Source organism: Bacillus rossius, chromosome 12 (genome assembly GCF_032445375.1).
Source record: "Bacillus rossius redtenbacheri isolate Brsri chromosome 12, Brsri_v3, whole genome shotgun sequence".
Classification (NCBI taxonomy): Eukaryota; Metazoa; Arthropoda; class Insecta; order Phasmatodea; family Bacillidae; genus Bacillus; species Bacillus rossius.
The window spans coordinates 50017025-50044656 of record NC_086339.1 but is presented as its reverse complement, the minus strand read 5'-3'; the positions used below and the strand labels follow the sequence as shown (position 1 = coordinate 50044656).

General features: G+C 36.1%; 1 protein-coding gene across 3 annotated transcripts in view; it reads right to left on the bottom strand.

Moving 5' to 3' along the window:
- LOC134537926 (mutS protein homolog 4-like) overlaps positions 1-27632 on the bottom strand; it is a 75841-nt gene that overhangs the window by 42097 nt on the left and 6112 nt on the right. For 2 of the 3 annotated variants that reach the window (XM_063378891.1, XM_063378892.1), the window contains exons 2-3: positions 22561-22700; positions 2770-2873 (exon numbers count right to left, since the gene is read on the bottom strand). In XM_063378891.1, coding sequence (XP_063234961.1) covers positions 2770-2873; positions 22561-22700 — 244 coding nt within the window. Of the gene's footprint in view, positions 1-2737; positions 2874-22560; positions 22701-27632 lie in introns of those variants that run through there. The other variant, XM_063378893.1, reaches the window with a different exon arrangement.

Here is a 27632-nt window from a genome sequence, read left to right as displayed (position 1 = left end):
GGTAGTTCTGGCAACGGCTGCATAGGGCGCTACTCCGTCCTTACTTACGCTGAAAGAAAACCAAACACTAGGGGTTAAAATTCCATAAGTAAAATTACAAATTATATTAATTATTATTTGTGGGGTGCGTGGCACAGACTCTACTGGTTCCTGATGGCGGGAGATGGGGGAGGAGGGGCCAGGCGAGAAGTGAGGCACATGGGGCTCAGGGAGGGCGTAGCTCCACTCGACATCAATATCAATTAGATTTTTTATTGTTTTTGTTGTAAAGAAGGAAGTTAGTATGTTTTGCATTGTGGAGATACCTATTTAATTTTAAATTTGTTTGTATATATTTTTATTTTGGGAGAATGTGGTTCAAGATATTTCATATAATTTTACCATTTCTGCAGCACCAATTAGTAAAAAACAAACAGATATTACAGATTGTAGATCAACCTAAACATAAACCAACCAATAAAAACATTACAAACCGTCATCATCATCATCATCATCATCAACTGCTTCCAGCCTGTGGCCAGGTCAGCAAAGTACATACTGCCTCCATCTTCCCCTGTCACTCCACCATTCCACATCCTTCACTTTATTCTAATCTCCTCCTCTCTCCTGCACTCCTTTAACTATTTGCTATTCCCACCTCCTCTTTGGTCTTCTTCCTGTGTACTTCAACTCCATCATTTTCCTAGGATGCCTCTTTTTTTTTTCCATTTCTGGACATGGTCATAACATCTCATTCTTGCTTTCTCAATTATCTCATTCAAGTCTTGTACTGCTCGTGCGTGCATCATCCCATTCCTGATCCTGTCTCGCCTCGTAAATAAAAAATAAACTCCATTCCTATTGCTCTGATCTTCCCAGCATCTCTCTTATCTACAGTCAAGTCTCTGCTACATAAGTGACTATAGGCACATAGTAAGAATCGTACAACATTTCTTTGCATTTTAATGGCACCTCTGTCTTCCATTACCAAATCTCTCATCATACACTTGTAGAATGCTCTCCTTACTATTTCATCCTTGTTTTTTTCCCTCCCTCCAATACACTTCCTAGAAACATGAAAGTTTCTACCTGTTTCAACTCAAAACCATCTAATAATTTTTGCAAGCTTTCACGGCCATTGTCTGAAGTAGCTTGGCTTCTGGGTTGTAGCCGTGTCCTTGGCAAATAATTCACAAATAGTACATATAATCATTTGTTTGTGATATTTTTATTTTACTTCTACCCATTTTAATTTTTTTTTTATGTGACTTGTAATGCAATTTAATGCACTGTGTTGTATAATGCTCCTGAAGTTGAATTCACAAACCTTACAATTGAAAAGTATAGGTAGTAAATATTTTTAAAATTTTCTATAAGCTTTTTTTAAGATCTAGCCATGTTAATAAAATATTAATTTATCACTGCAAAATAATATTCACTGCACATATTCAAACATAAATAATACGTATGTACATGTTTTCTGTTTAGTTATTACTTTAACATACAATTTTCCCCCCGATAAAAACAGGTTGCTTATGTTATTTATAGCTTACTAAAATTTTTATGAATGTATGACTAAGTTCGTGCAAAGATTTACACTGATCAACCATATAGATAACAGTGACTGGTATTTTATAATTTTTACTTTGCATACATTTGGTTGAATTCATATTGAAGTGGATTCTTTGAGGTACACTAGAGTCCTGTTATAGCGAGGTGTCGCGGTTCCGGGTTTGATCCTCGCTATAACCGTGTCCTCGCTATAACCGAATTGGACAGATTTTGGCCCCCAAAAAATACAAATTAACCGAAAATAGCATAAAAATTGTGTTTAAACCTGTATAATTGGAAAATAACAGGTTATATTAACGAAATCTTAATTTCTGTGAGCAGATGTGTGAATTCTCTTTAGAACGATACCCCACAAGTACGGATGCGATCACTGATTGCGTCAAAATAACCAGAATACCCTACCACGCCACGTAAGTATAGCATCTCAGCCCGCAATCGATTACTCGACTTGGCCCGCGGCCGACACAGCATTGTGCTGCTATCTATTGTCGACGCGGGCTGTCTGCTGGCGGCCATGTTGGTTCGGGATGTTGCTAACAGGCGGCGCAGACAAATAAACAAAGCGCGCTTCACGCGATCACGCCGTAAATTCCTCAAAAAGACCTCGTTATAGCCGTGTTCTCGCTATTACCGTGCGCGCTATAACGGGATTCTCCTGTACTTGAATTAATTTGGTGAATAAAATATTTATTTTATATTCAAATGGACCAATTTTTATTAAAATACAATAATTATTACACCATCTGGAATCAAACACCAATGAAATTACTGATTTACGTGGTTGTTTTTAAATAATTGTATAATACTTCAAGGAATTATTTTTTGCTTTTGGTTATTTAAACAAAATACATTTGTGTTAGAAATATTTGCGCATCTTTTTGACGAGCATAACCTCCCGCCTTGACAATGCGCTGGCCCTCCACACAGCAACGGAAACAAAATACAAAAGAATGAGAGAGCGAGAGAGAGAATATGCCCGCGACCTTGAGACAAGCGATGCTACAGCGCTCTAGCGTGGGAGACTGTAACCACGAGTGACGTCTTTTCGAAAGCAGAGCTGTCTGGCTGGGGAGCTTCCAACTACCTTAGTTTGGATCCAAAACCTGGCAGAATAAATCGTATCCCCTCGCGACTTCTATACATTATATATACTGAATGCTATAAAACAGTTAGTAATGGAGCATACTTGTGATACAAGTGCATCCAGGCAGCACTCACACGTTGCTGATGCTGTGTATCTCCCTGAGAACCTCCTGGCAGCGATCACTGGCATGCTGCAGTTCGTAGGTGGTGAAGCTGAACCCACTCCGGATCTTCTGAACCTGTTCACAGCGCGACATTCAGGACTTCCATCATTCCTGACCCTGTCCAGTACACTCCCGATTATCCGCCACATTAAGTGGCAGGGCCACCGCGGATGGTGAAAATCACGGATCATCCGCAAAAGAGCCGAAAATGGGAAACAAAAAAGGAAACGTTAATTTCAACTTAAAAATCTAAAAATTTATGTACAGTAAAAGTTACACTTAACAGTAAAAAATTTTGAATGAATCTAAAATTTTAGTATTTTACTGAATAATTAACATACAATACATTTCAGTAATGTGAACATAAAAGTGCTCGGTACTTGCTTCATAAAAAGGATACTGTACTGTACGTACTCGGAGACTTCATTAGACACTGCGTGAGTTCCGAGAAGGCCTGTGGTGTTTTACTGTGTACTGCACACAATACACTCGTCAGTAGAGTTCAAATTTGCTCACTTGTAATAAAATACAGATTTACACATGTGCTGAATTTTTTCGTAGCATGCGCGGATAATCCGCATCGCGGATAATTCGCCCGCTCATAATAGGGTGTTTACTGTACAAGCAGTGTACCCACGTTCTGCCATGTGAAGCAGCAGGGATCTACACAGGTGCAATATCAACTGTTGATTCTTGCAACCCTATCGATGCCTGCTGCTATGCAGAGTGGATGTCAGTACAATCTACCACTTCTACAGCTAAGATAGTTTATCCTTATCTTTGAATAGCATGCAACAAAGTCGCTATTCGTGTCTGCTTGTTTGCTTACTTCTTCTACTCTTTACAATGATTTTTGTTGCGGTTTTCACCATCATTTAGAGAATATCTTCCGTTAAAATTAAAGATATTGGATGAATATCAATGTTTTGCAAAACGCTTTTAGGGCACTTACATGGCTAACGCTACGAATGTACTACAGAAAAGTGGATTGACGTCGCCTCAGTTTCCCAGACCGTTGTTGCCCCGAGGGCACCTCCAGTGCGTGTGCGGGGCGAGGAGACACGTGCCGAACAGTCGTGGCCGTCGCTTCAGTCGAGTGCGCAGCGCTCAGGTGCCGGAGCCAGAGTAGGGGACGACAGTGATGGCCCCATGCATGCGCATGGATCATGGTATTACAAGCAGCAATCCTTAATGAACTGTTTTATTGGGCTAGATCCCTCGGGCCACGAGGCTCGAACCCCTCTACCGCCGATCTGAGCAGCGGGATTGTCACCAACCACGCCAGACGGGATCAGCCCCGGTGACATCCAGGTCTTGAAGAAGTCCACGGTAGCATGTCTACCTTCTTAGGACGACTCACAGTAACCATTCTTAGTTTCAGAATTGGTTAAAAATAATGAGTTCTTTGTGTAGCAATAATCCTTATCCAATTAAATATATTGGTTACCTTAGGAATTTAATTTAGATAAAAATTGATCTTTATATCATATCATATACGATACATCATTTTGATTCAGCGAGTTCTATTAATACCAATGCATCTACCATTTCAATTTAAAACGTCTTCAATTCCCAGTACAACAGACCGCTATAGAGGTATTTGAGAAGCCCTCAATAGAAATGAATTTTATGTTTATTATTTTACTTCTTACCTCTATGACTTTGTCTTAGTCCTGTTATGAATTATATTTACCAGTATTGTATCTCTATGGTCAGGTCAATTTGGTTTTACTCTTTAAGTATTTTCATGTTTTATCTAAGTAATAATTTTATGAAATGTCTTTGCAAACATTTGTTAAACTGCGACGAATAGGAAATGAGCTTACACCTTTTAATATTGTTTTTGGGTCATTACTGAGGAAAGAGTATATGTGATTGGACGCTCGACTGCGCATATATTTTATTTAAAGAATTTAGTATTTCCAGTGTGATTTCGGAGAGTGTTCAATAGAGAAAGCTTTGACGGTTTGAAACAAATTGGAACTTGAGTTTCTGTTCTACTATCATGGGAGAAGGATTAAAGAGAAAGAGCTCCGTGATTTAGTCATAAATGAATGTAAGAATATCACGTAAAACATTGGTACGACGACTGAATAGCTAGAATCTACGTGAAATTGATGATTTTATAATAAATACCGGAACTACACAATGAAGAAGAGTTAGTTACCGATGTTCGAAGCTCTACTAAAGAATCGACGACGACGATAAGTTTTGACTAACAGCATAAATAGAACTGGATCAACGACGAATTAAGAAGAAAAGAAGAAAAGGACTATCAATCTTCGAGATGGAAGGAGTTCGACAGCGGTAGACGGCATCGTAGACGGTGTACCGGAGGACATCATCCTTCTAGACGACTCCAGGTGACCGACGCCAGTCCTGCTGGAGTACCAGCAGCACGAGAGGAGGTGCATCGAGACGGAGACCCAACCAGCGACATCGGAGGAGAGTGAGATCTAACCAGCAACATCGGAGGAGAGACAGGGGTTCGGAGAGGTTTTCCACAGCCTCTTGGGATTGTAACGACGCGACGAGGTTTGTTTGCCCCATCCCCGAATTAACAAGAACAGCGAGAAGTTACCTGTCCTATTTTAATGGCAAGATATCTTAAACTATGATGTTTACGATCAAGACCTAATTTGAAACTCGCAAAAACAACTTAATACTACTTAACTACGTAAAGACTTGTAGCTTGTACATACTGGACCTGGTTAACTGACATTGATCAGTAATATGTACGATATCAAAGTTAAAATCTGTTAAAGTCATTAATTGTCTTGAATGTTTAAAGAATAGCCCCAGGTCCAGAAGTCTTGAGACAGTTTGATCTACCGAAAGAGACTGAGCTAGTAAAAACAAAGAAAAGACTAATTTGCCAGTTAAAATGTGTTTCAATAATATTTAAAATATTGACTGATAACCAAACTATTATTCAGTGATACAATTACGTAAAACGTAATTAGTTCTGAAAGACATTTAAGTATAACGGATATTGAAATTTTGTTTAATGAAAAACCTATTTAAACATGAATAATTGTCTCAAAGGTATTTGTATGTTGCTTGCTAATCATTGACTCTGTCACTTTTCATGTTACAGTTGGATATGTTGCAAAAGAGTATTGTCACCCATACAACCATGATTTTGACCCTAGTAAAAAGTTAAATTTTCATTATATTTTATTTTTCCGATTGATAACCATACTTACATATCATGTGTATGTTAAACCAGATAGACAGAAATATTTAGCTTGGATTGTCTTGAAAGAATAATTAGTTTTTATTACACTGAGATCAGCAGTCATAGAGAAGTTAATGCTTTTAAACACACTACTTATATTTGTTGATTTTAAGGTCAGAATACTTACACCAAAGAGAAGGAGACATACTGCTAAGGAATTATACGACATTTTATTGTTTGGTATTCACACTGAGTCAAACTACACCAGTACATACAACTTGAGAATAATTTATTTTCACTATCAACATAACAAGACATATTTTAGTTAATATTCTGTAGAGGTTAGTAGTTGTGCTACATACACAATCACAGCACTAGTACTTTATAGAGTTTTCACGGCGCCCAACTAGACCACATTTTACATTATAGATATTGGCATTTTAGGAAATATACTCCATAGAGTAATTCTGAAAATACTTATAGAATTTTTGATCACCCAACGGTGGCACACCCTTTTGAAATTTTGGTCGCTCATCCTTGGAGCTGTCTGAAAAATAACAGAAGAAAAGGGAAAATTCTGAAAACACTTCAGAATTTTTGGCGCACAACGTGTAAGCCAACGTTAGGGACTATTTTATGATTTTTTTTTGAACAACTCAAGACACTTTGAAAAATACAGACAGTAATTTTATTTTGTCAAGATGACAGACACAGGTAGGAAGTCATATTTTTTGAGAGGTAGCAATGACACTTCTGACTCTAGTCCTGAACGAGAACCTAGAGAAGTAGTACCAGAACAGCACATCGAGACTACTGGTATGGAGTCACAGCAGGAAATGGAGTTGGGTCATTCGCCGCCGACACCAACTGTTACCCTAGATGCACTGTTCCAGTTCATGAATAAGGAGAAATTAGAACAGGAGCGTAAAGAACAGGAGGAGAAACTAGAACGGGAGCGTAAAGAACAGGAGGAGAAACTAGAACGGGAACGGGAGAAACAAGAACGGGAGCGTAAAGAACAGGAGGAGAAACTAGAACGGGAACGGGAGAAACAAGAACGGGAGCGTAAAGAACAGGAGGAGAAACTAGAACGGGAACGGGAGAAACAAGAACGGGAGCGTATAGAACAGGAGGAGAAGTTAGAAAGGGAACAAAAGGAGCGAGAAAACGCCGAAAGACTAGACAATTTAGTGCAAGTCTTAAATAACACTTTAGGCAGGATTGCAGATGAAACAGCAGAAATCAGGCATGACTTAACTGAAACACAGCACGAGATGCAACAGAAGTTTTCCAGTGTACACACTCGTATTGAAGGTGTAGAAATATTCAGTAAACGCACTGACGATAAAGTAGTACACTTAAGCGAGCGTCTAACAGGAAGGTTAGATATGGTAGAGGCGAAAATAGGGGAAATAGAAAGAGAATCCAGACACATCGCAACATTCTCGCCCCAACTAACGACTCACCACACTAGCGAATGTAATACCGACAAGGAAGACACGCCGGTAAACAAATCGATAACGATAGAAGCCGAGCGAAATCCCGCGAATATTAGTACTGCAATTATGTCAGCAGATCCGGTACTTACACTACACCACCCTTCTAAGAAATGGTTGGATGACGTTCCAACATATTCAGGGAAAAGTAATGAAAACCCTCGAAGATTCTTAAATCAGTTTGGAGAATATTGCCACACATTTAAGTTAACAGACGCAGAAAAATTGAAATGTGTTAGCCACTGCTTGAAAAACACGGCATATTATTGGTGGGAGTTGGCGAAAGATTCGGTACACGCATACGAATCGTTTCAGAAAGCTTTCATATCCCAATTTTGGAATACTCGTATCCAAAGCAATTTGCGAATACAGTTGCATTCTGAAAAATTCGAAAATCGTAAATTTCAAAATTTAGAGGCGCATATCAGCGATATGTACGAGAGAACTCGTTATCTTGATTGCCGTATGGAAGACGAAGAGTTTATTGCCATGATAATTTCGCAATTACCACTCAATTATCAATTACAACTTAGTGGACGGCAATACAGTAATATTGTAGATTTCAAGGAACAACTGTTAACGTATGAACGACTCGTTAAGCTCGATAAAACGGTAACGCACAAAGAAACTAACGAGCGCAAGAACACGAACCAACAGACACCGTTATACAATAACTGGCGCAACCGAAATGAAGGGCAGAACAGCGGACACAAACAACCTCAAATTCACACACTGAACGTTGAAAACTGCGGAAGTAATTGGTATCACAATGGATATCGAGGTCAGCGATATGGTAACGGATTTTATAAACCACAGTACTATCGTCGTAGAAATGAGAAGCGACAAGACAGACGCGAAAATGAATCACAGTGGGAGAATAAACGTCAGGAGGGGACAGTTAATTTCAGAGAGAATTCAGGCGAAAATCGAACAATGAAAGAACGATCGGCAGATTACAATAATCATTCCGGAGGTCAGTACAGCATAAATGCACAAACGTTTGTACCGTCTGCAAAAGGGAACAGCTTTAGCACCACCATTCACGACGCGCGACAAGGAGAAAGAAATTCATATTCTATAGCGCCAAGTCACGAGCAAAGCAACACGGAATGGCCGCGCATGCAATCTAGCAGACGCTCAGATACAAACCAAGGAGGTAATAACACATTTTTGATTTCACCGAATGCAAATAATGGATTTGCTGGATTTGCTAATTTGTCACAAGAGCAAATTAGAGGATTTAAGGACAGTGCGGTAAACTAATTAGGGATGGCGAAAACCCGCTCCGCACGTCAGTCCCTAATTGTAAGTTAGACGGGGCTAGTATAAAATTGGATCCCGACGCAAATGACAAGAATAATTGTCGAAGCATACACACCATTATGTTCAAAGAAAACGAGCGTGAATTTTTACTCAGCGAGCCCACAGAAACCGAAGTTCAAGCGAAACAAGCACTATGTCCGGAGATATCGTTAACTTTAAACGGAGTTAAAGTGCCTGTACTATTAGACAGCGGCGCAGAGATATCCTGCATCAGCGAAGACTGCGTAGCCATGATAGAGAGCACCGGAATATCATTACCGAGAATGCCAGTACCGAGTTTAAAGATTCTAGGGGTTACATCAAGGGCTAGTCCCATCATTAATCGTCAGACCTTATTGGAAGTAGAAGGTTTAGGTAGCACCAAGTACATTAATGTATTAATCGTAAAAGGATTGGCCAAACCAGTAATTTTCGGGGTAGATTTTCTAGCTAGCCATAAAATAATTTTGAATTTTGCAGGTTGGATGGTAACTGCTATGGATGACACAGAAAATACGAAAACTACTGAAAATTGGGAAGTTTCGGAAAAATGCATTGCAATCATACAGAAGGAAACTGAAGAGTTGGTCGCAGCCAAGTTGACATCCACGGCGGATCTTCGGAGAAGATACCAGAAAGATTCCAGCAAGATGAGTTTTAACTGTGGAGATTTAGTACTCAAGAGAATGAATCCAGTAAGCCAATTTTGGAAGTACGTCACTAAGAAGCTATTTCTACTCTTCGATGGACCATATATGATCACAAAGATTATTAGAAGTAACTGTTACGAACTGTCTGACATTAAAACGAAACAAGTAATAGGACACTATAATATAACGCAGTTGAGGAAATATTACACTCCTGTAGAATAGTATACACTGTTACACATATGTCCGTTTGAAGACATATATCGGTGACAATACTCTATGTTTGCAAGTAAGTATGTAAATAAGGTCAATAATATGAAATGTAAATTTTCTGCAAATAATTAGAATATAGATGAGATGTTTGTATGATGAGAAATGGTCCTAAGACCTATATCAGCGTATAGTTCGTTAGTCACATTTCTGAAGGGGACTATTCTATAGAGGTATTTGAGAAGCCCTCAATAGAAATGAATTTTATGTTTATTATTTTACTTCTTACCTCTATGACTTTGTCTTAGTCCTGTTATGAATTATATTTACCAGTATTGTATCTCTATGGTCAGGTCAATTTGGTTTTACTCTTTAAGTATTTTCATGTTTTATCTAAGTAATAATTTTATGAAATGTCTTTGCAAACATTTGTTAAACGGCGACGAATAGGAAATGAGCTTACACCTTTTAATATTGTTTTTGGGTCATTACTGAGGAAAGAGTATATGTGATTGGACGCTCGACTGCGCATATATTTTATTTAAAGAATTTAGTATTTCCAGTGTGATTTCGGAGAGTGTTCAATAGAGAAAGCTTTGACGGTTTGAAACAAATTGGAACTTGAGTTTCTGTTCTACTATCATGGGAGAAGGATTAAAGAGAAAGAGCTCCGTGATTTAGTCATAAATGAATGTAAGAATATCACGTAAAACATTGGTACGACGACTGAATAGCTAGAATCTACGTGAAATTGATGATTTTATAATAAATACCGGAACTACACAATGAAGAAGAGTTAGTTACCGATGTTCGAAGCTCTACTAAAGAATCGACGACGACGATAAGTTTTGACTAACAGCATAAATAGAACTGGATCAACGACGAATTAAGAAGAAAAGAAGAAAAGGACTATCAATCTTCGAGATGGAAGGAGTTCGACAGCGGTAGACGGCATCGTAGACGGTGTACCGGAGGACATCATCCTTCTAGACGACTCCAGGTGACCGACGCCAGTCCTGCTGGAGTACCAGCAGCACGAGAGGAGGTGCATCGAGACGGAGACCCAACCAGCGACATCGGAGGAGAGTGAGATCTAACCAGCAACATCGGAGGAGAGACAGGGGTTCGGAGAGGTTTTCCACAGCCTCTTGGGATTGTAACGACGCGACGAGGTTTGTTTGCCCCATCCCCGAATTAACAAGAACAGCGAGAAGTTACCTGTCCTATTTTAATGGCAAGATATCTTAAACTATGATGTTTACGATCAAGACCTAATTTGAAACTCGCAAAAACAACTTAATACTACTTAACTACGTAAAGACTTGTAGCTTGTACATACTGGACCTGGTTAACTGACATTGATCAGTAATATGTACGATATCAAAGTTAAAATCTGTTAAAGTCATTAATTGTCTTGAATGTTTAAAGAATAGCCCCAGGTCCAGAAGTCTTGAGACAGTTTGATCTACCGAAAGAGACTGAGCTAGTAAAAACAAAGAAAAGACTAATTTGCCAGTTAAAATGTGTTTCAATAATATTTAAAATATTGACTGATAACCAAACTATTATTCAGTGATACAATTACGTAAAACGTAATTAGTTCTGAAAGACATTTAAGTATAACGGATATTGAAATTTTGTTTAATGAAAAACCTATTTAAACATGAATAATTGTCTCAAAGGTATTTGTATGTTGCTTGCTAATCATTGACTCTGTCACTTTTCATGTTACAGTTGGATATGTTGCAAAAGAGTATTGTCACCCATACAACCATGATTTTGACCCTAGTAAAAAGTTAAATTTTCATTATATTTTATTTTTCCGATTGATAACCATACTTACATATCATGTGTATGTTAAACCAGATAGACAGAAATATTTAGCTTGGATTGTCTTGAAAGAATAATTAGTTTTTATTACACTGAGATCAGCAGTCATAGAGAAGTTAATGCTTTTAAACACACTACTTATATTTGTTGATTTTAAGGTCAGAATACTTACACCAAAGAGAAGGAGACATACTGCTAAGGAATTATACGACATTTTATTGTTTGGTATTCACACTGAGTCAAACTACACCAGTACATACAACTTGAGAATAATTTATTTTCACTATCAACATAACAAGACATATTTTAGTTAATATTCTGTAGAGGTTAGTAGTTGTGCTACATACACAATCACAGCACTAGTACTTTATAGAGTTTTCACGGCGCCCAACTAGACCACATTTTACATTATAGATATTGGCATTTTAGGAAATATACTCCATAGAGTAATTCTGAAAATACTTATAGAATTTTTGATCACCCAACGGTGGCACACCCTTTTGAAATTTTGGTCGCTCATCCTTGGAGCTGTCTGAAAAATAACAGAAGAAAAGGGAAAATTCTGAAAACACTTCACCGCTGATGACAGTAATAAAGCACATGATCAAACGTTCATGCTGCAGGAACAGATCTGAGTGTTGGGTGCTTTTCACATGGACAGCTACATGTAGCCCTTTCACGTGTGACTTCTAAACAAAAAAATGAGAAAAAAGTTGTCAACGTTGTTTACAAGGAAATTATTCAAATATGGGCAGTACATGTTAGTAGGTATATAATTTTGAAAACACTGGGTATTTACGAGAACTTGATACTTATTTAATATAAATAATGCCACATCCATAGATCACATCCATGCAAAGCCAGGGCAGGTCGCTTGTTATTACATTAAATATACAAAAATTACCACCAAGCGTAGTTGTTACATCAATTCCAATGACTGGCTGCTGCAGTGAAGTGAAAATAAAATATATTTGGTAATTATTGGTTTAGTTCTCTCAGAACCAGAACCGACAATTTGGAATAACCTCAAATCTATAAATCCTACATAAAATAGTTGCCATGCATATCATTAAAAAAATTAACTGGTTCTATATCCATTAATAAAGAAACACATTTTGATTCTTAACAGTTTTTAAAGTTGAGTCACGTTTATGTTCCAAATTTTAATTGGTTTTAAACTTTAAACCTTAGTTCAGAAATTATTTTGTAATTTCTAAAATTAATTGAAAAATGTATTTTAGCAAAAAACAACATACATATATACCGAAATTTTTTGGAATAAACATCCATTTAAATAAAGAAAAAATTGTCTTAAGACATTTTACTTTTTAATTTCCTTGTTGTAATGTCTTGAAACATAAAATTAATTATTTTGTTTGTAGAAATAAAACTAAACCTAAGTAAATCAAATCACGCTCTTCAGCTAGTAGTGTTAATGCACTTATCAGCTATATATTTTCTGCTTGCAAGTCGTAAGCAGCCATCGACTGATGAAAATACATAAATTACGGCATTTATTTTATAACACAGGACATGTATAAGAGTCGAAAACATCAATAAAAATAGAACTGTTAAAAAATATATACAATATGATTTTTTATAATGGTCACACAAATCTGTAATGGAATTTCCCTGACTTTCCCTAACTGGAATTACCAATTCCCTGACTCATTTATTAAATAATTCAAGCGTCCAGCATCCCCACAGCTGGCCTAGTTGTCTCTGCACTTCCTTAATTTCAAACAAAACCTTGCGTACACCATTTTATAGTGTATGACAATACCGTCTAACCTCGCTGATAAAAACCCTGTAATATACACTAATTTTAATACAAAGCCCCTAGAAATTATATTGGAGTTAAAGTGCTGAGTAATTTGTTTAATACAAAAGTAATATAATACAAAGTTATTTTTGTTCTAAAGGTAAACAATTACATGTAGTAAAGTATGATTTATACAAATATCTTAGTAAAAAACAATGTGAAGTTTTAATTAAAATAATACTGATATCATTGGTTTGGTTGATTGAAGGTTGGGAGAAAATCTTAGAAATTATATTCTTCCAAATGATTGTAGTATGTCTTTTTGTAACTAATAAACCTAGTGCCGTTTATCATAAATTTTCGGGCACAAGTTTTGAATTTTAAGTTTAATTTTTCATTTTTAAAGAAGGAAACTCAAAAAATAAAGTAGCATTTTAAATTTCATTTAATTTTGATTCCATTACTGTACTCTCCGACGTAATCTTGTGCAACCCAGTGCACCTGCGCTTGTTCGCAGGCACAATCAGATACTTTAGCTGACGATTGGTTATCGCAGCATCTCGGCCGCAGTTTGCATCACGTTTTCTCCCTGTAACAGGATGACTTTTCGTGCTAGCGAACGCTACCCCAAGCCCCGCCCCAGCATCTTTCTTTTCTCGGAGGCAAGCAAAGGTAATCTGTTTGGCAGCACGTCAAGGAGCATGTTACAGTCCACACGATGCTTTTCCCAGGCGACTTAGCAAGTTTTGACCCCCCTTCCCTCTTTTCCCCCCTGTGGCTTCTGGGAACTTAGCCCCGGATCATTGACCTCCAGTGAACCCGCGCAGGGTACATGGTCTCTCCAAGGACATACGTCCTTGTCCTACAGAGCCCTCAGCGAGCCCTAGCGGCAGCAAAAATCCCTAACCTAGCTCTGTCCGTTGGTTGCGAGAGCGCCCAGTGCACTCTGGCGGACGTTTCTGTGACCCTCCAGCCAGTTTCTCCTCTTGGCCGCCAGAGCGCACTACTCATCCCTCCCATAAGAGACAGCTTGTCATAATCGACTCTGGAAGCAGTAGCGGTGCGATTGCGACCTTAGTTCACTCGCGACCCTGGTAAGCGCGCGGCGAGCGCTTTTTCCGTCTGCTTAGTAGACATCTGCTAATTGTGATTTTTCGTTCGAATCGAATTCAAATCAAATTTCAAAAAAATTCACGAGTTTCGAATCGAATTTGGGAATATTTATTAAAATAACATAGATTATTAAAATATTTTAACATACCACCTTTGAAAAACTTGTCACATAATTCACAGTTTAAATCAAGTAACTAAAATTAAAGTGAGACTATTTTGAAGAAGCAAAACCAGATTCTCAAAATTTAAAAAAAAAAAAAAAAAAAAAAAAAATATATGTTTATAGCACTAACATAAATCACTTCGCAAATCATTTCAAATTGTCATGGAGAAAGGTGAGTTAATCGAAATGGTGCGGCAACAACAATTCTCTGCGGCTGGTAACTATGTTGCCTGCTGTAGAGAAAACTCTCTCACTTGCCACTTTATTTAGCATGTTTGACTTTCAAGGATAAAAATATTAATAAAAATATCACAGCATAAGGAAGTGGTACAAAATAAAAATAACAAATTTACAGTTTTAATCGCTTAAGCATTTTATTCTAAAATCAAGTTTATAATTAGGGGTGAGACCGTGGGTTCACTCTTAGCTGAGTTTTGAAATAAACAAACACCGTCGTATCACTTCAGTACAGTCGGTGATAATAAAATAACAGAGAAGTAATATTATATAACATTCTTTCCTTGCACGAAGCACACTGCATTTCGAAACACTCATAAATTAGGCAGTTAAACTTGCGATATCGTTCACACGACGATCCGGATATTTGTCTGAAAATGTTTTAAAAACATTCAACACAATAGTTTTCTGTGCACTTTTCAAAGGCTTTCCCGTTCTGTGCTTTACAAAACTCTGTCCGGCGTCAGCCATAACAAACAGTGCGCTCTGAATCCGAAATACAACTGTTGCGCCAGACATCAACTGTACACTGTACACACGGCGTCTGCTAAAATAATTGTAAGTAAATACTTGCTGACACATTAAACTGTATTGGATATTAATCAGGGTGGCTACCAAACTGTGAAGAATAAATTCCCTGACTTTTCCCTGACTTTTCCAGGACAATCATTTTTATTCCCTGACCATGCCTAACAATCTCATGAATTTTTTTAAGCGTAAAATCTTCTTATTTTTGCATATTAACTAACTTATCAGATAAAATACACAAATATGTCAAACCAAAATCAGACAAAACAATAGCTTTTAGAAATTAAAATTTTTCGATTATAGTGTATGTTAAGTGATGATAAACGTGCTAATATTTAGTGAATTATATATAGGTCCTAATGAACATACACATTCTTAAGCAATATTAGCAAACAATCTTTCTTAAGAGTTTTTATTAGTTTTTCTATGTCTAATTGTAAGGTAACAAATTAGAAGAGTAATAGGCCTTTTTTCTAAATAATGTACGTAATGTTGTTGCCTGTAAATAATAAAGCATTTTTTGTTGATTATTTCTAAAACTTAAAAAAAATTAAAATTTGTATATTTATAAAACAGTATTTTATTCACTAAAATAAACACATTTCATAAATAATATTTCTTTAACTAGCTGTAAAATAAATCCTTTTATAAATTAAAATTTTTCGATTATAGTGTATGTTAAGTGAAGATAAAAAACAGAACTGTTATATACGCCATTCCGACACGACAGGCCCGACAAACTGTCGTGCAGCATCTCAGCACGACAGATTTAAAAGCGTAGGGTCACAATACCACGACAAAAATAACCCGACGATTTTCAATTTGGCCTTCGGCAAAACGTGCCAAGCTAAATACAACAATTAAAATGCATTATAGAATGTGCTAAAAACAAAGTAGGCTCTTTTATTTATTATTGACAGTTGAAGCGAAAAAAAACATTTAGTCGTCTGCGATACGAATTAAGGTTAAGTTGATTTGTAAAACAAAGAGTAGTTTATTATAGTTACAAGGAAACAAGATAAAGATATGTCAGTGAAGGACAGAAAAATACTCCTGATGTTAGCTGTGCGAAGAATTTAAAAGAAACGAAATGTTAAAAGATGGATTCTAAAGTAACGTCTTTAACCATCAAGATACTATCTGTTTATGTTCATACAAACAGACTAAGGCAAGCTAAAAATTTTTCAATTCACCCACACGTAAAACGAAATTTCACTTTTCAGCAAAAATATTTACCAAGTAGGAATATATTTTTGAAATTTAGTTCTGTACTGTTTCCTTTCCGTTGCCGTTTTCTTTTCTGTCGGGCAGCCCCACACGACGAAATTATAAATAGAATATATTCCTTGCGGGCCGTCGGGGTGCGTATTTTGTCGGGCTGACATCACGGCGAGCTTGTATTTCATTGGCTATTGAACTTGATGGGCCTGTCGTGTCGGGGCCGACAGGGCATTGTCATTCCAGCATAAAAGGAGCGCTCCCGGTCGCGAACTATTATGCGCAAGTCTAATGATTAGCTACGCTTAATATTTACCTTTCACTTTTCTTATCCTGTATTGAAATTCATTAAAAAAATGGTTTACTCCATAAAAGTAATGGGCTAAAAATTTCAATACAACCGAATAAACACTAACTCATTACTCACGTTTACTCTTAGCTTTCAGCAACCGCAATATTCTTCCCAAGCCCACACGTTCATATCTGATCCCGCGCACATTTTTTTTTCATCTTTGTCTTCTACTTCTATTCTCTCCTATTTATCTTCAGAACAAAGCCCGACTAGCTTACTAAATAATACTGAAAACCTGTACACGCCACTATTCAAAACGTTTACACAAAGAGGACACTAAAATAAAATAAATAGTACATCTGAAAAGTAAAACGTAGAGAAGCACTACACGACAGGGAACAAAAAAAAAGCACACACGTTTTCATCCCAAAACGTTCGTGTACTTGTACCACAGTTGCCAATAGTACGAGAAACAAAAATAAAACTATCTCGGTCATCTCGGTGTACTATGAGCTATAAAACTAGTAAGCATAGAATAATTTGGTACACGTACCATGACTATGGAGGCAATACAATGCTTGCGCGCGCGCCCCAGCCAGTTGTTATCAGCAACGCAAACACAGTAAAGAGTTTTTCATGGACCCGCGACATCAAAAATGGCTTCATTAAAATGTCAAACTTCCTATAAATAATAGTATTCAAAATTTCAGTTAATAATTCGCTACATACAATTAACAAAGACTATGAATAATATTGAGCTGTAAAATGCTGCAGCAGGAACTTTAGACAAGATTTAATTTTTTCCCTGACTATTTGAAAAATTTCCTGACTTTTCCATGACTTTTCCCTGCTGGCAAAATTCCCTGACTTTTCCCGGTTTTCCAGGTTTTCCCGGTTGGTCGCCACCCTGTTAATGGTGAAACGCTATAATGCTATATAACAACAATTGTTATAAAAAAGGCAGTGTAAAAATACTTACAAAAGGTACGTAACCCAGGGACTATTTCTTGCGCACGAATAATGTGCGCGGCGGCCAGCAGCCAATGAAAAAAAAAAAAAAATTTTTTACAAGAGGGTTTGTTTATTCCAAAACTCAGGTAAGAGTGAACGGAGAATACTATTATGCAAAAAAAATGTTAAGTAATCCATAAAAACAAAACCTATTCATGGAAAGTACGTTTATTTAAAAAGTAGACTTTGCGAAAACACGCTAAATAATTTAAATTAATGAGTGATGCAATAAAACCATTTTATTCAACGTTGTAACGAGTAATTTGTTGAAAGTTGTTTATCTACATAACTATTTGAAAATTTTAAACTAAGTCGGTAAAATATTACTATAGATATAATAATATCTGCCATCGGCTAGTTAAAGAGCAGGGTATTTGTGGGCAAATTTTAGAAGCTAGGTTCTGTACTTTAATAAATTCTTAAATTATTAAAGTTCAAGAAGTAAGGCTTATTTATAATTTGAACTCAATATTAATTACATACATATATACATACATACATATTAATTACTTACTCAGTTCATTTCTTTTCAATATTACTTCAGGATTATGAAAAAATTATCTCTAGTTCAAGGATGTCCAGCGTTCGCACAATTGTTGAAGTTTTAGTCTCTGTATCGGTCGTAGTTTCCTCTTGATGTTTTTTCCGGGGGTTAGAACCTCGAACATGTTCCGTCTTCTGGTATTTACATGTTGCACTTACTGCATATCAATACCGAAGTCTGTATATTCGTTTCGGTGTTTCCGACAATCTAGTCGCCGACGTCACCAAAATCAACGTAATTCGCGTCGTCTATCACAGTTTGGTGATCTTTAACACGGATGATGCTCGAATCCGGCTTCTATAGGTTGGTGGTCGTAGTTTTCGAAGGACTGGTGTTTGTTCGAAGACTCTTCCTTTGATTCATAGAATGGTAAAGGTGCGGCTCTTGAAGTGATTACACGCACACCATCAGTTCTCAAAGACTCTCATGTTAAGGTAGATCAAATTTTAATAGTGCGTCTCTCGGTATGTATAATCGCACGATTAATTCACTTGTAAAGTCGGTAGTTTCTTCTTTAGCGCGACAAATCAATCGTACCGACATGGATGAATCCATCCACAACAATAGTATATAGTAATCTTGAGAGTACACTCAAAAATACTGAAGTAATTTTATAGTCTATTTCTATAATTCTACTAAATAATTTTATGATGCGACTTCAGTAACTTACGAACATTTAGTATTACTGATATCGGACTTGACATTTATTCATAAAATCCCTTTCACAAGCTAATGGCTCTGCCAAACATTCTTATTATCTCTCCATTCTTTTAACAAAGATAAAATATATCGTACTAGACTACAGCATTGATTATAAATTTTAAACAACCATAGAGATTGATGATAATACACAAATTATAACTAACACATCAATGATATTAAATAATATTAAAATAAACATGACATACATATATTTAATTAAGGTTGCCCTTTAAAACGTAAAAAAAAAAAAGAAACCCGTAACAAGAACGTGATTTCTAAATATACGCATAACGATTGTGCAGGTTAACTCGGTTTCTGACAGAGTGCGCGCGTGCATGCAGTCTGCGAGCTATCGATATCAATTTTCGACTACGTGCGCGCGCTCTATACAGGAATACAGGAATCAACACAACTAAACTGGCGCTGCTTACGTTTTTATAAGCGGTATAAAGCGACTCCCGAGACGTTAAAGATGAAGTTTTTAACTTTTAAAAACGTCTTTAAAACACGATTTACACATCAGATTACTTTGTAATAATATTAATTAAGTTAGTAAGCAGTTTTATCAGAACGAACGGCGTAAACTGCGTAAAGCAATAGGCGCGTTGTAAACAACGGGACAGAAATAAAATGGTTCAAATAACGTGAAAACGCAAATAACGGTAACGTAAATAAGGGGTTTTGATGTATAATTTTTTGTAGGTGGAAGATGTAATCGTCCATTTACATTTCCTTTAAAAATGGGGGAGGGGGATGTCTTATATTAGTATACCCGGGCCAGATTTTGCAAGTCAAATTATTTTAAATGAATTTGATTCGAATTTACAAATTGAATATAAAAATTTCTAAATCGAATTTGGAAATTTTGAATATTCGCAGAACCCTACTGCTTAGCCCTTCTAGGATCTTTGTGTAACTTCGGAGCCTTTCGGTCCGGACACCACCCCTCACCTTTTGATTGAGTTATTCCTTTTAATTAAGAGACGCGGCCCCTCCGGGGACACTTCGCGTCGCGATTCCAGATGGACTGCATTAGATTATCGACGGATCGGCGAGACGCACAGCAAGACTTCTGACCGGCCGTAACGAAAGATGTAGTCAGTTAGACAAGGGATGCTATCCCTATAAATTCTTTTAAGTAGTTTAGTTCGTCTGTACACAGCATAGTTGTTTTTTTTTTTTAATAATTTTTGACGTGACGTCAAATAAATCGATGAAGGCTGGCTGCATGCACGAAAAATTGTCCCACTACGGATGTCCCACTACGGATGTCCCACTACGGATGTGTATGCGTGGCATCTCTCTGGTATGTTGCGGACGGTACAGAGAACTCGGCCGGGGTTCGAGGTTATTGTTGTGCACCGCGCCACGGGAGTATATTTGCAAGGAAATGGCGTTCTTACAAGTACGTATTATTTTAATTACTAGTGTAAATCAGTATATTTAAACAGTGTTGTATGAGAATTGTTTTAGTTGTGAGTATTGTATTTATTGCTGGTATGATACTTTTCACGCTTTAGTTTGATATTGGTAATTATTTGTCATGAGTTATTATTTGATCAACTAAATCACACACCATATTATAGTTATGAGCCCACGAGCGTGTAAATATTTCCAGTCCAACAGAGAATATGCTAGTTAAAAGAAATTCAAACAAATATTGTGCGTGGAATATTATTATTCTATAACATCTGAAACAATTATTTCCAATATGGCTTCGTGGCTGTGCGGTTAGCGACGCTGTCTACCAATCGATAGGTTGCCGGTTGAAATCCCGGCGGCTGACATTTTTTTGTACTTGTAAAAATAAATACGGCGCGCACGAAACTTCAGAAGTAATAAATATATTTGAATTAATGAATGCAAATAAAAGTAAATTTATTAATTAACATGTAGATTTCATTTCACTCCTTCTTTGTATCCATACAAAATAGTGATAATTCAATAAAAATGATTCAATTTTATTCATAAAAGTATGCAGAGGTAGATTTTATCATACAAAATATAGAAACAATTTTAAAAATTTCTTCCTCAAAGAATATAATATTTTTAATGCCTAAATGATTTGGTTGCAAAAACCTATTACGGCTCAGTCTCAGGCCGAATATATTTCATTTTCTTCTGGATCAATAATTTCATCAATGTTTTATTATTACGTTGTCACGTTTAACTATCGTCCGTAAACCGACTTTACAGACAACCAATTTTTTTTTTTTTTTTTTTTTGAAATTATGTAAACGCCCGCAACTCCTGCGATTCCGCGATCTTCAGATCCGGACGTGCTACGCTTCGGGCTCCAGAAGCTACCTTCCCTGTCTGGTGACTTCCTATCAGTTGCTAACTGTCTGTGTACCAGTTCTGATCATGTTTGATTCCGACTGTTCACAGACAGGTCCAAGAGCCGGATGCGGACCTAGCCGCATTTTCGCACACTCCCTCTCCAACAAACAAGGCGCCCTGACGCCATATTGACTGCAGGACTCCGGCCAGCGAGCATCAGACCTCCGGTCCTACAATATTGATGAACCTTTGGAATATCATTTTAATTACTACGTTTGAAGAGATAAGAACTATACAAATCTTTCGTTCTGGACTTTAAGCGCTTACATTGGGATTGTTTGTGCCTCTTTGTATTTTTTTTAATTGATTTTGTTTATTTATATTAAATAAAACCTTTAATAATTTAATTAGGGCCGGCCCGTATTTTTAAACATATCCGAGAGCTTTTTTTAATTATGCAATTGAATTTGTATTTTAACGCATTTTAATACCTCTTATTTATTTGTCTCTCATTCAACTGTTATAAGTTTCATCATTTAAATAAATATTGAGTAATTATATTCAGACGGAATCACACCTTGTTTCTGTTCATTACTCATGTCCTTGTTAAACTAAAAGGTCCACTGTTACAGCAGTGTGTAATGTCAATGGTAGTATTTATGTATTTAATCTTATTTACCTACACTGCCCCAACGTAACAACCTTTACTTTATACATTTTTTCTTAAATCGTTAGTGAGATACAGTAGAAAATATTTTTTTTTTCCATAAGTGTAATCCCAAAATTGTATTTTACAATCCCTAAAAAAAGTACTTTCGGTGCAGTATGAAATTGTGTTCAAATTTTAACTGTATTTAATATAATTTAGAAATTTTATAAAGTAGTTATTACTAACCTTGTTATTGCAAAGTGACAAAATTATGGTCCTTTCAGGTTTAACATTGAGTATTGACTGTAAATTAAAAAATACCACTGGATAAAATACCTGCTTCCACTATCTGGGTGATGATAGACTGCAGCATGACAATTCCCATTCATATTACATACTAAAAGGGGAATTTCCATGACTTTTCAAGTAAATTCACCGATTTTCCCTGAACAATTCCAACTTCCCTTCCTTTCCATAATTTGGACATCCTGTAACATATTTGAGCTAGCAAGCCACAGTGTTGCAAAACTTGGGTGAATCTATTTGAGATGATGAAGCAAATAAATGCTCAGAAAATGACACAAAGTTTGGTGCTCGCACCTGTATGAACTCAGCAGGAAGAACAAAGTCCTTCAGCAGCTTCTTGTTGGGGACGGACAGCTGCAGGTGCAGTCCGCGCGTGGCCGTGCTCGTCAGCGTCAGCGGCAAGGAGTGTTTCTCCGACAGCTCCTTCATGGTGTCTGGTGGAGAGATCACTGCTACCCTCATGTTCCCTTCACGCACACACTCACATGCACACACACACACACACACACACACACTCACACACAAAATACTAAAAACTATTTAGCTTTTGATATAATAAAAAATTACTTGCATAATCTTGAAAATGAAATGTACTGCAGCAAACAAAAATAAAACCAGAGCAAAAATTTGAAATGAAAACATTTTTTTAGTGTTTTGGTTGTTTAAGAATGTAGGTATCAGAATTCTTTGACAAAACTGCTACTTTGTTATTAAAATAAATTTGTTTCGAGAATTAATTTTTGCTGCCATCCCATGTTAAAAAAAAGTGTAACACAATAATTATTTTATTTATTTATTTATTTGATTTGTTACATGCCACACCAACAGCACAAGGCTCCAACGGTGCGCACAACATGTAAGACATGTAAAAAAACAAATACAGTAACAGAACAAAAATAAGAACAAAACAATAAATTATAAGAATAACAAATAGTAGGACAAAAACAAAGACAAGACAACATAACATACAAATATCCATATGAGTGCTTAACTTCTAAAAAGTACTTAAAATAACAAAAATGTTTCATGAGAGTAATAAATGTATAAGTACAGAACATATAATATTATGTACATAAATACAGTTAGTATCCTTAGATTAATACATCTGGTATTAAATCATTTAGGTAATAACATTAGAGCATAAAGATAATTAATCTTTGGATGCCGAAAGAATAATTTTTTTAACAAGTTTTTTCTCTCTGATAGGTTGTAAGTGATTAACATACATATTAAAATTGTTAACAAGTCTATATATAATATCATTTGTATTTAAAAGTGTGCACAAAAAAGGTGGGTTACGGCTATTAAAAGAAGGAATTTTAATGCCAGGAACATCAAATACAGTAGAATCTCGTTATAGCGAGCACGGTAATAGGGAGAACACGGCTATAACGAGGTATTTTTGAGGAATTTACGGCGTGATCGCTTGAAGCGCGCTTTTGTTATTTGTCTGCTTTATCTCCACCCCTTTCGCTCGCCACTAGACATCTTGCCGTTGACGCCTGTCACATTCTTCAGCCTTGCAGTCGCCACCTAAGTGCGTGGCTTTAAAAATAGAATCCCGTCCGTTCTTTCTTTTATCAAACATCCGTCAGCACTAGAGAAACCGTATGTATTCGGTACTGAGTAACGGGTGCGCCATCTAGTAACGAGTAACGAAACGTTACACACGAATGCATCTCGTTACTCGCATTTTTCGTATGTTTTACGCATGCGCGCGCATATTAGATGAATTTACGTTACAAAGAACGAGGTTTGTTTATTAAGTAAAGTATAATTTGGAATATCGTCGTCCAAGTTTATGTATGTTTTTGTTTTTATAATCTCGTATTTTCACGTTTTTTGTTGTTGTTATCTTAAAAGAGATAATATTAAAAAGCCGCTCTAAATGAGATTTAATTGTTTCTTGGTTAAGAAAAACTATTAACTATCAAATGTTGTTAATTGTTTATATTCTATTTATTATTATTTACGCGAAGTCATACTGTACGCGTACGCAATACGACTGGATTCGTTGCTGCAACATAACATAGCATGTTATACGGTATCAGAAGTAACGAGTAACGTAACGATAGTAACGAGTACTAATTGTTATAGTAACGAATACATACGGGTACACATTTTTTCGTTACTTTTACACCTCTAGTAGGCACTACCGTATTTATTTCCGAATCGCTAGGACAGTTTTCTTGTAACTTTTGTTTCGGTCAGTTGTTGGGGTATCTGTCCGGGAAAGGGGTGGTGATGGTTGAGTTTAATCACAAATTTATTTTCTAAAAAAGGTTGACAGGTTTCTTTAAATGAAAACAGTATAGTTTTCCAGCAACTATTTCGTTTGAGGCGTACGTGCGTTGCCGCACTCCTGCTTTTTTTGTAAGGAATTAAATCGTCACGCTACACTAGCGCCGCCTGTTAGCAACATCCCGAACCAACATGGCCGCCAGCAGACAGCCCGCGTCGACAATAGATAGCAGGACAATGCTGCGTCGGCCGCGGGCTGAGATGCTATACTTACGTGGCGTGTTATTCTTTTGACGCAATCGGTGATCGCATCCGTACTTATGGGGTATCGTTTTAAAGAGAATTCACACATCTACTCACAGAAATTAAGATTTCGTTAATATAACCTGTTATTTTCCAATTATACAGGTTTAAACACAATTTTTATGCTATTTCCGGTTAATTTTTATTTTTTGGGGCCCAAAATTTGTTCAATTCGGTTATAACGAGGACACGGTTATAGCGAGGATCAAACCCGGAACCGTGACACCTCGCTATAACGGGACTCTAGGGTATATGAGGACATATAAGATTACCATAATAACAATGGAAGACAAAAATGGCATCTAAGATCTTTCTTCTAGTTGATAATGAACCAAGGAGGGAATTTAAATCTATGTTATTGATGGTATTTAATTTTTTGTTAATATAGTCAGATATGTACTTTAGATTGAATCCTGTCAAGCTTTTCAATATCAGTGTTATTGATGCTATTCCATATAATAGAACCATATTCAAGTTTTGATTTTATTAGAGCGGTATAGAGGGAGAGAATAGTCAATATTGGAGGTGTTAAAGGTGATAAATTTAATTAGACCAAGTATTTTGTTAGATACCGAGATAATGTTTTCAATGTGAAGATGAAAAAATAGTTTTTGATCCAGTAAAATTCCTAGGTCTTTGACATGTTGAGATTTTTTAATAGGTGAGTTATCAAGTTTGTATTCATATTGCGACGGGTAGGTTTTTCTGGAGAAGGTAATGATAGCAGTTTTTTCCATGTTTAGATTAACCAAATTATTTGTGCACCAATTTGCAATTTCTGTAATATCACATTGTAGTAGATAGCTGTCATGATATGAAGAGATTTTTCTATATATCTTTAAGTCATCGGCAAAAAGAGTGCCAACTGAGTTCTTTAATCCAGATATTATATCATCAATGTAGATATTGAAAAGTAAAGGAGATAGTGTGCCACACCTTGAGGGAGGCCAGAAGGAGTTGGGTGGAGATCTGAACTTATATTCTGTACTGAAACATAAAAGTTTCTGTTATTTAAATAGCTTGTTAACCATGATAAATATTTATCACTTAGCCCAATTTTGGAACATTTGCTTAGTAGTATTTGATGATTAACAGTGTCGAAAGCTTTAGCTAAATCAAAGTAACAAACATCTACTTGACCACGTGTGATGACTTCTGAATAAATAGGATTAAGAAAGGAGACTAAGTTTGTCATGGTTGTTTTACCTGTTCTGAACCCATGCTGTGAATCAGACAATCTATTATTTACGTTAAATGCTAAGTGTTTAAATATTATTTTGTCAAAAATTTTGGCAAATCCATTTAACAGGGATATAGGCCTATAATTTGAAACAATAGAAGTTTTGCCCTTTTTGTGTACAGGAATAACCTTGGCAATTTTCCATTTATCAGGGTAGATGCTATTTAGAATACTGAAATTATACATATGCTGTAAGAGAGGAGCAAGGATTAAGGAGCAACCTTTAATGATAAAATTTGGAATGTTATCAGGTCCTGTGGACAATGTAGATTTTATGGTTTTTATACTCCATAGGACTAAACTAATCGAGATATTAGACATTGGAATATTGTATGAACAACAAGGAGATATGTTTTGGTTATTTGTGTTATTTGTAGTAACATAGACACTTGAAAAATATTCAGCAAAGGAATTCGCAATTAAATAATTATTATCCGTAATTGAGTTATTAATTTTAATTGAGCGATGCTGACTATAACCCTTTCTCATTATTTTAACATAATTCCAAAATTTTTTAGGGTTTTGCTTAATTTTATTGTTAATATTACAAAGCCAGTTTGTTTTATCCCTACACATAAGTGATTTAGTTTCCTTACGGTAACCTGAGAATAATAAATAGTAAAAAGGATTCAGATTTCGTTTATATAATTTATGATAGTGCGATTTCTTCTTAAGAGATTTTATTAGTTGGTTGGAATACCATAGGGGATATTTTTTAACCTTTTTAATAGTAGTAGGTACAAATAAATCTATAAGATCATTCATTGTACACGTTAAGTAGTCAACCATGGTATTTATATTTTTATAATTGTATAAAATTGACCAGTCATGGTCCCTAAGAGCAATAAAAAGGCCGAGATAGTCACCAATCTTATAGTTTTTATATGAAGACGATGTATTATCGTTTATTGACATATCAAATTGGAAGTTTATCTCTAATGCAGGATGAAAGCTATCTTCTTTAACTAGTGGTTCCAGAGCTTTGCTAACCAGACATGATTCAATATTAGTGAGACATAGGTCCAAGAGTTGGGCCGAAGGTTGAGGATGATTAAGCTGAATTAAACCTCTTGCTGATACAAAGTTGATTAATGATCTGGCTTTCGACTTAATATTTGAATGAACTATATTTTGGGTATGCAATTGAGGCCAGTCAATGCCTGGAACATTAAAATCACCAATTATTAATAAAGAGACATCAGAATTCACAAACTTAACTTCAAGGGCTTAAGTATGAAGTGTAAGCTGAAGGAGTTGTTTGAGGGGGAATATAGATATTCCCAATGATTAAAGGTTTATCATGTGTTTTTATATTTATCCAGACAGCTTCTATTCCTGGATAGTCATATTCATGCGTAGATGTTACATTTTTGAATTTATGTTTATTAACAGCAGTCAGGACACCACCACCTCTACTCTTCAAAGTTAATACAGGGTCCCTATCAGATCTGTAAATAAGGTAATTATTGTTGAAATAATGAGAATTCAGTCTATTATCGGTGAACCAAGTTTCAGTTAGACATACTAAATCATTATCACTATGCGAGATGTTTTCAAAAAATTCAATTGCTTTGGTTCTCAA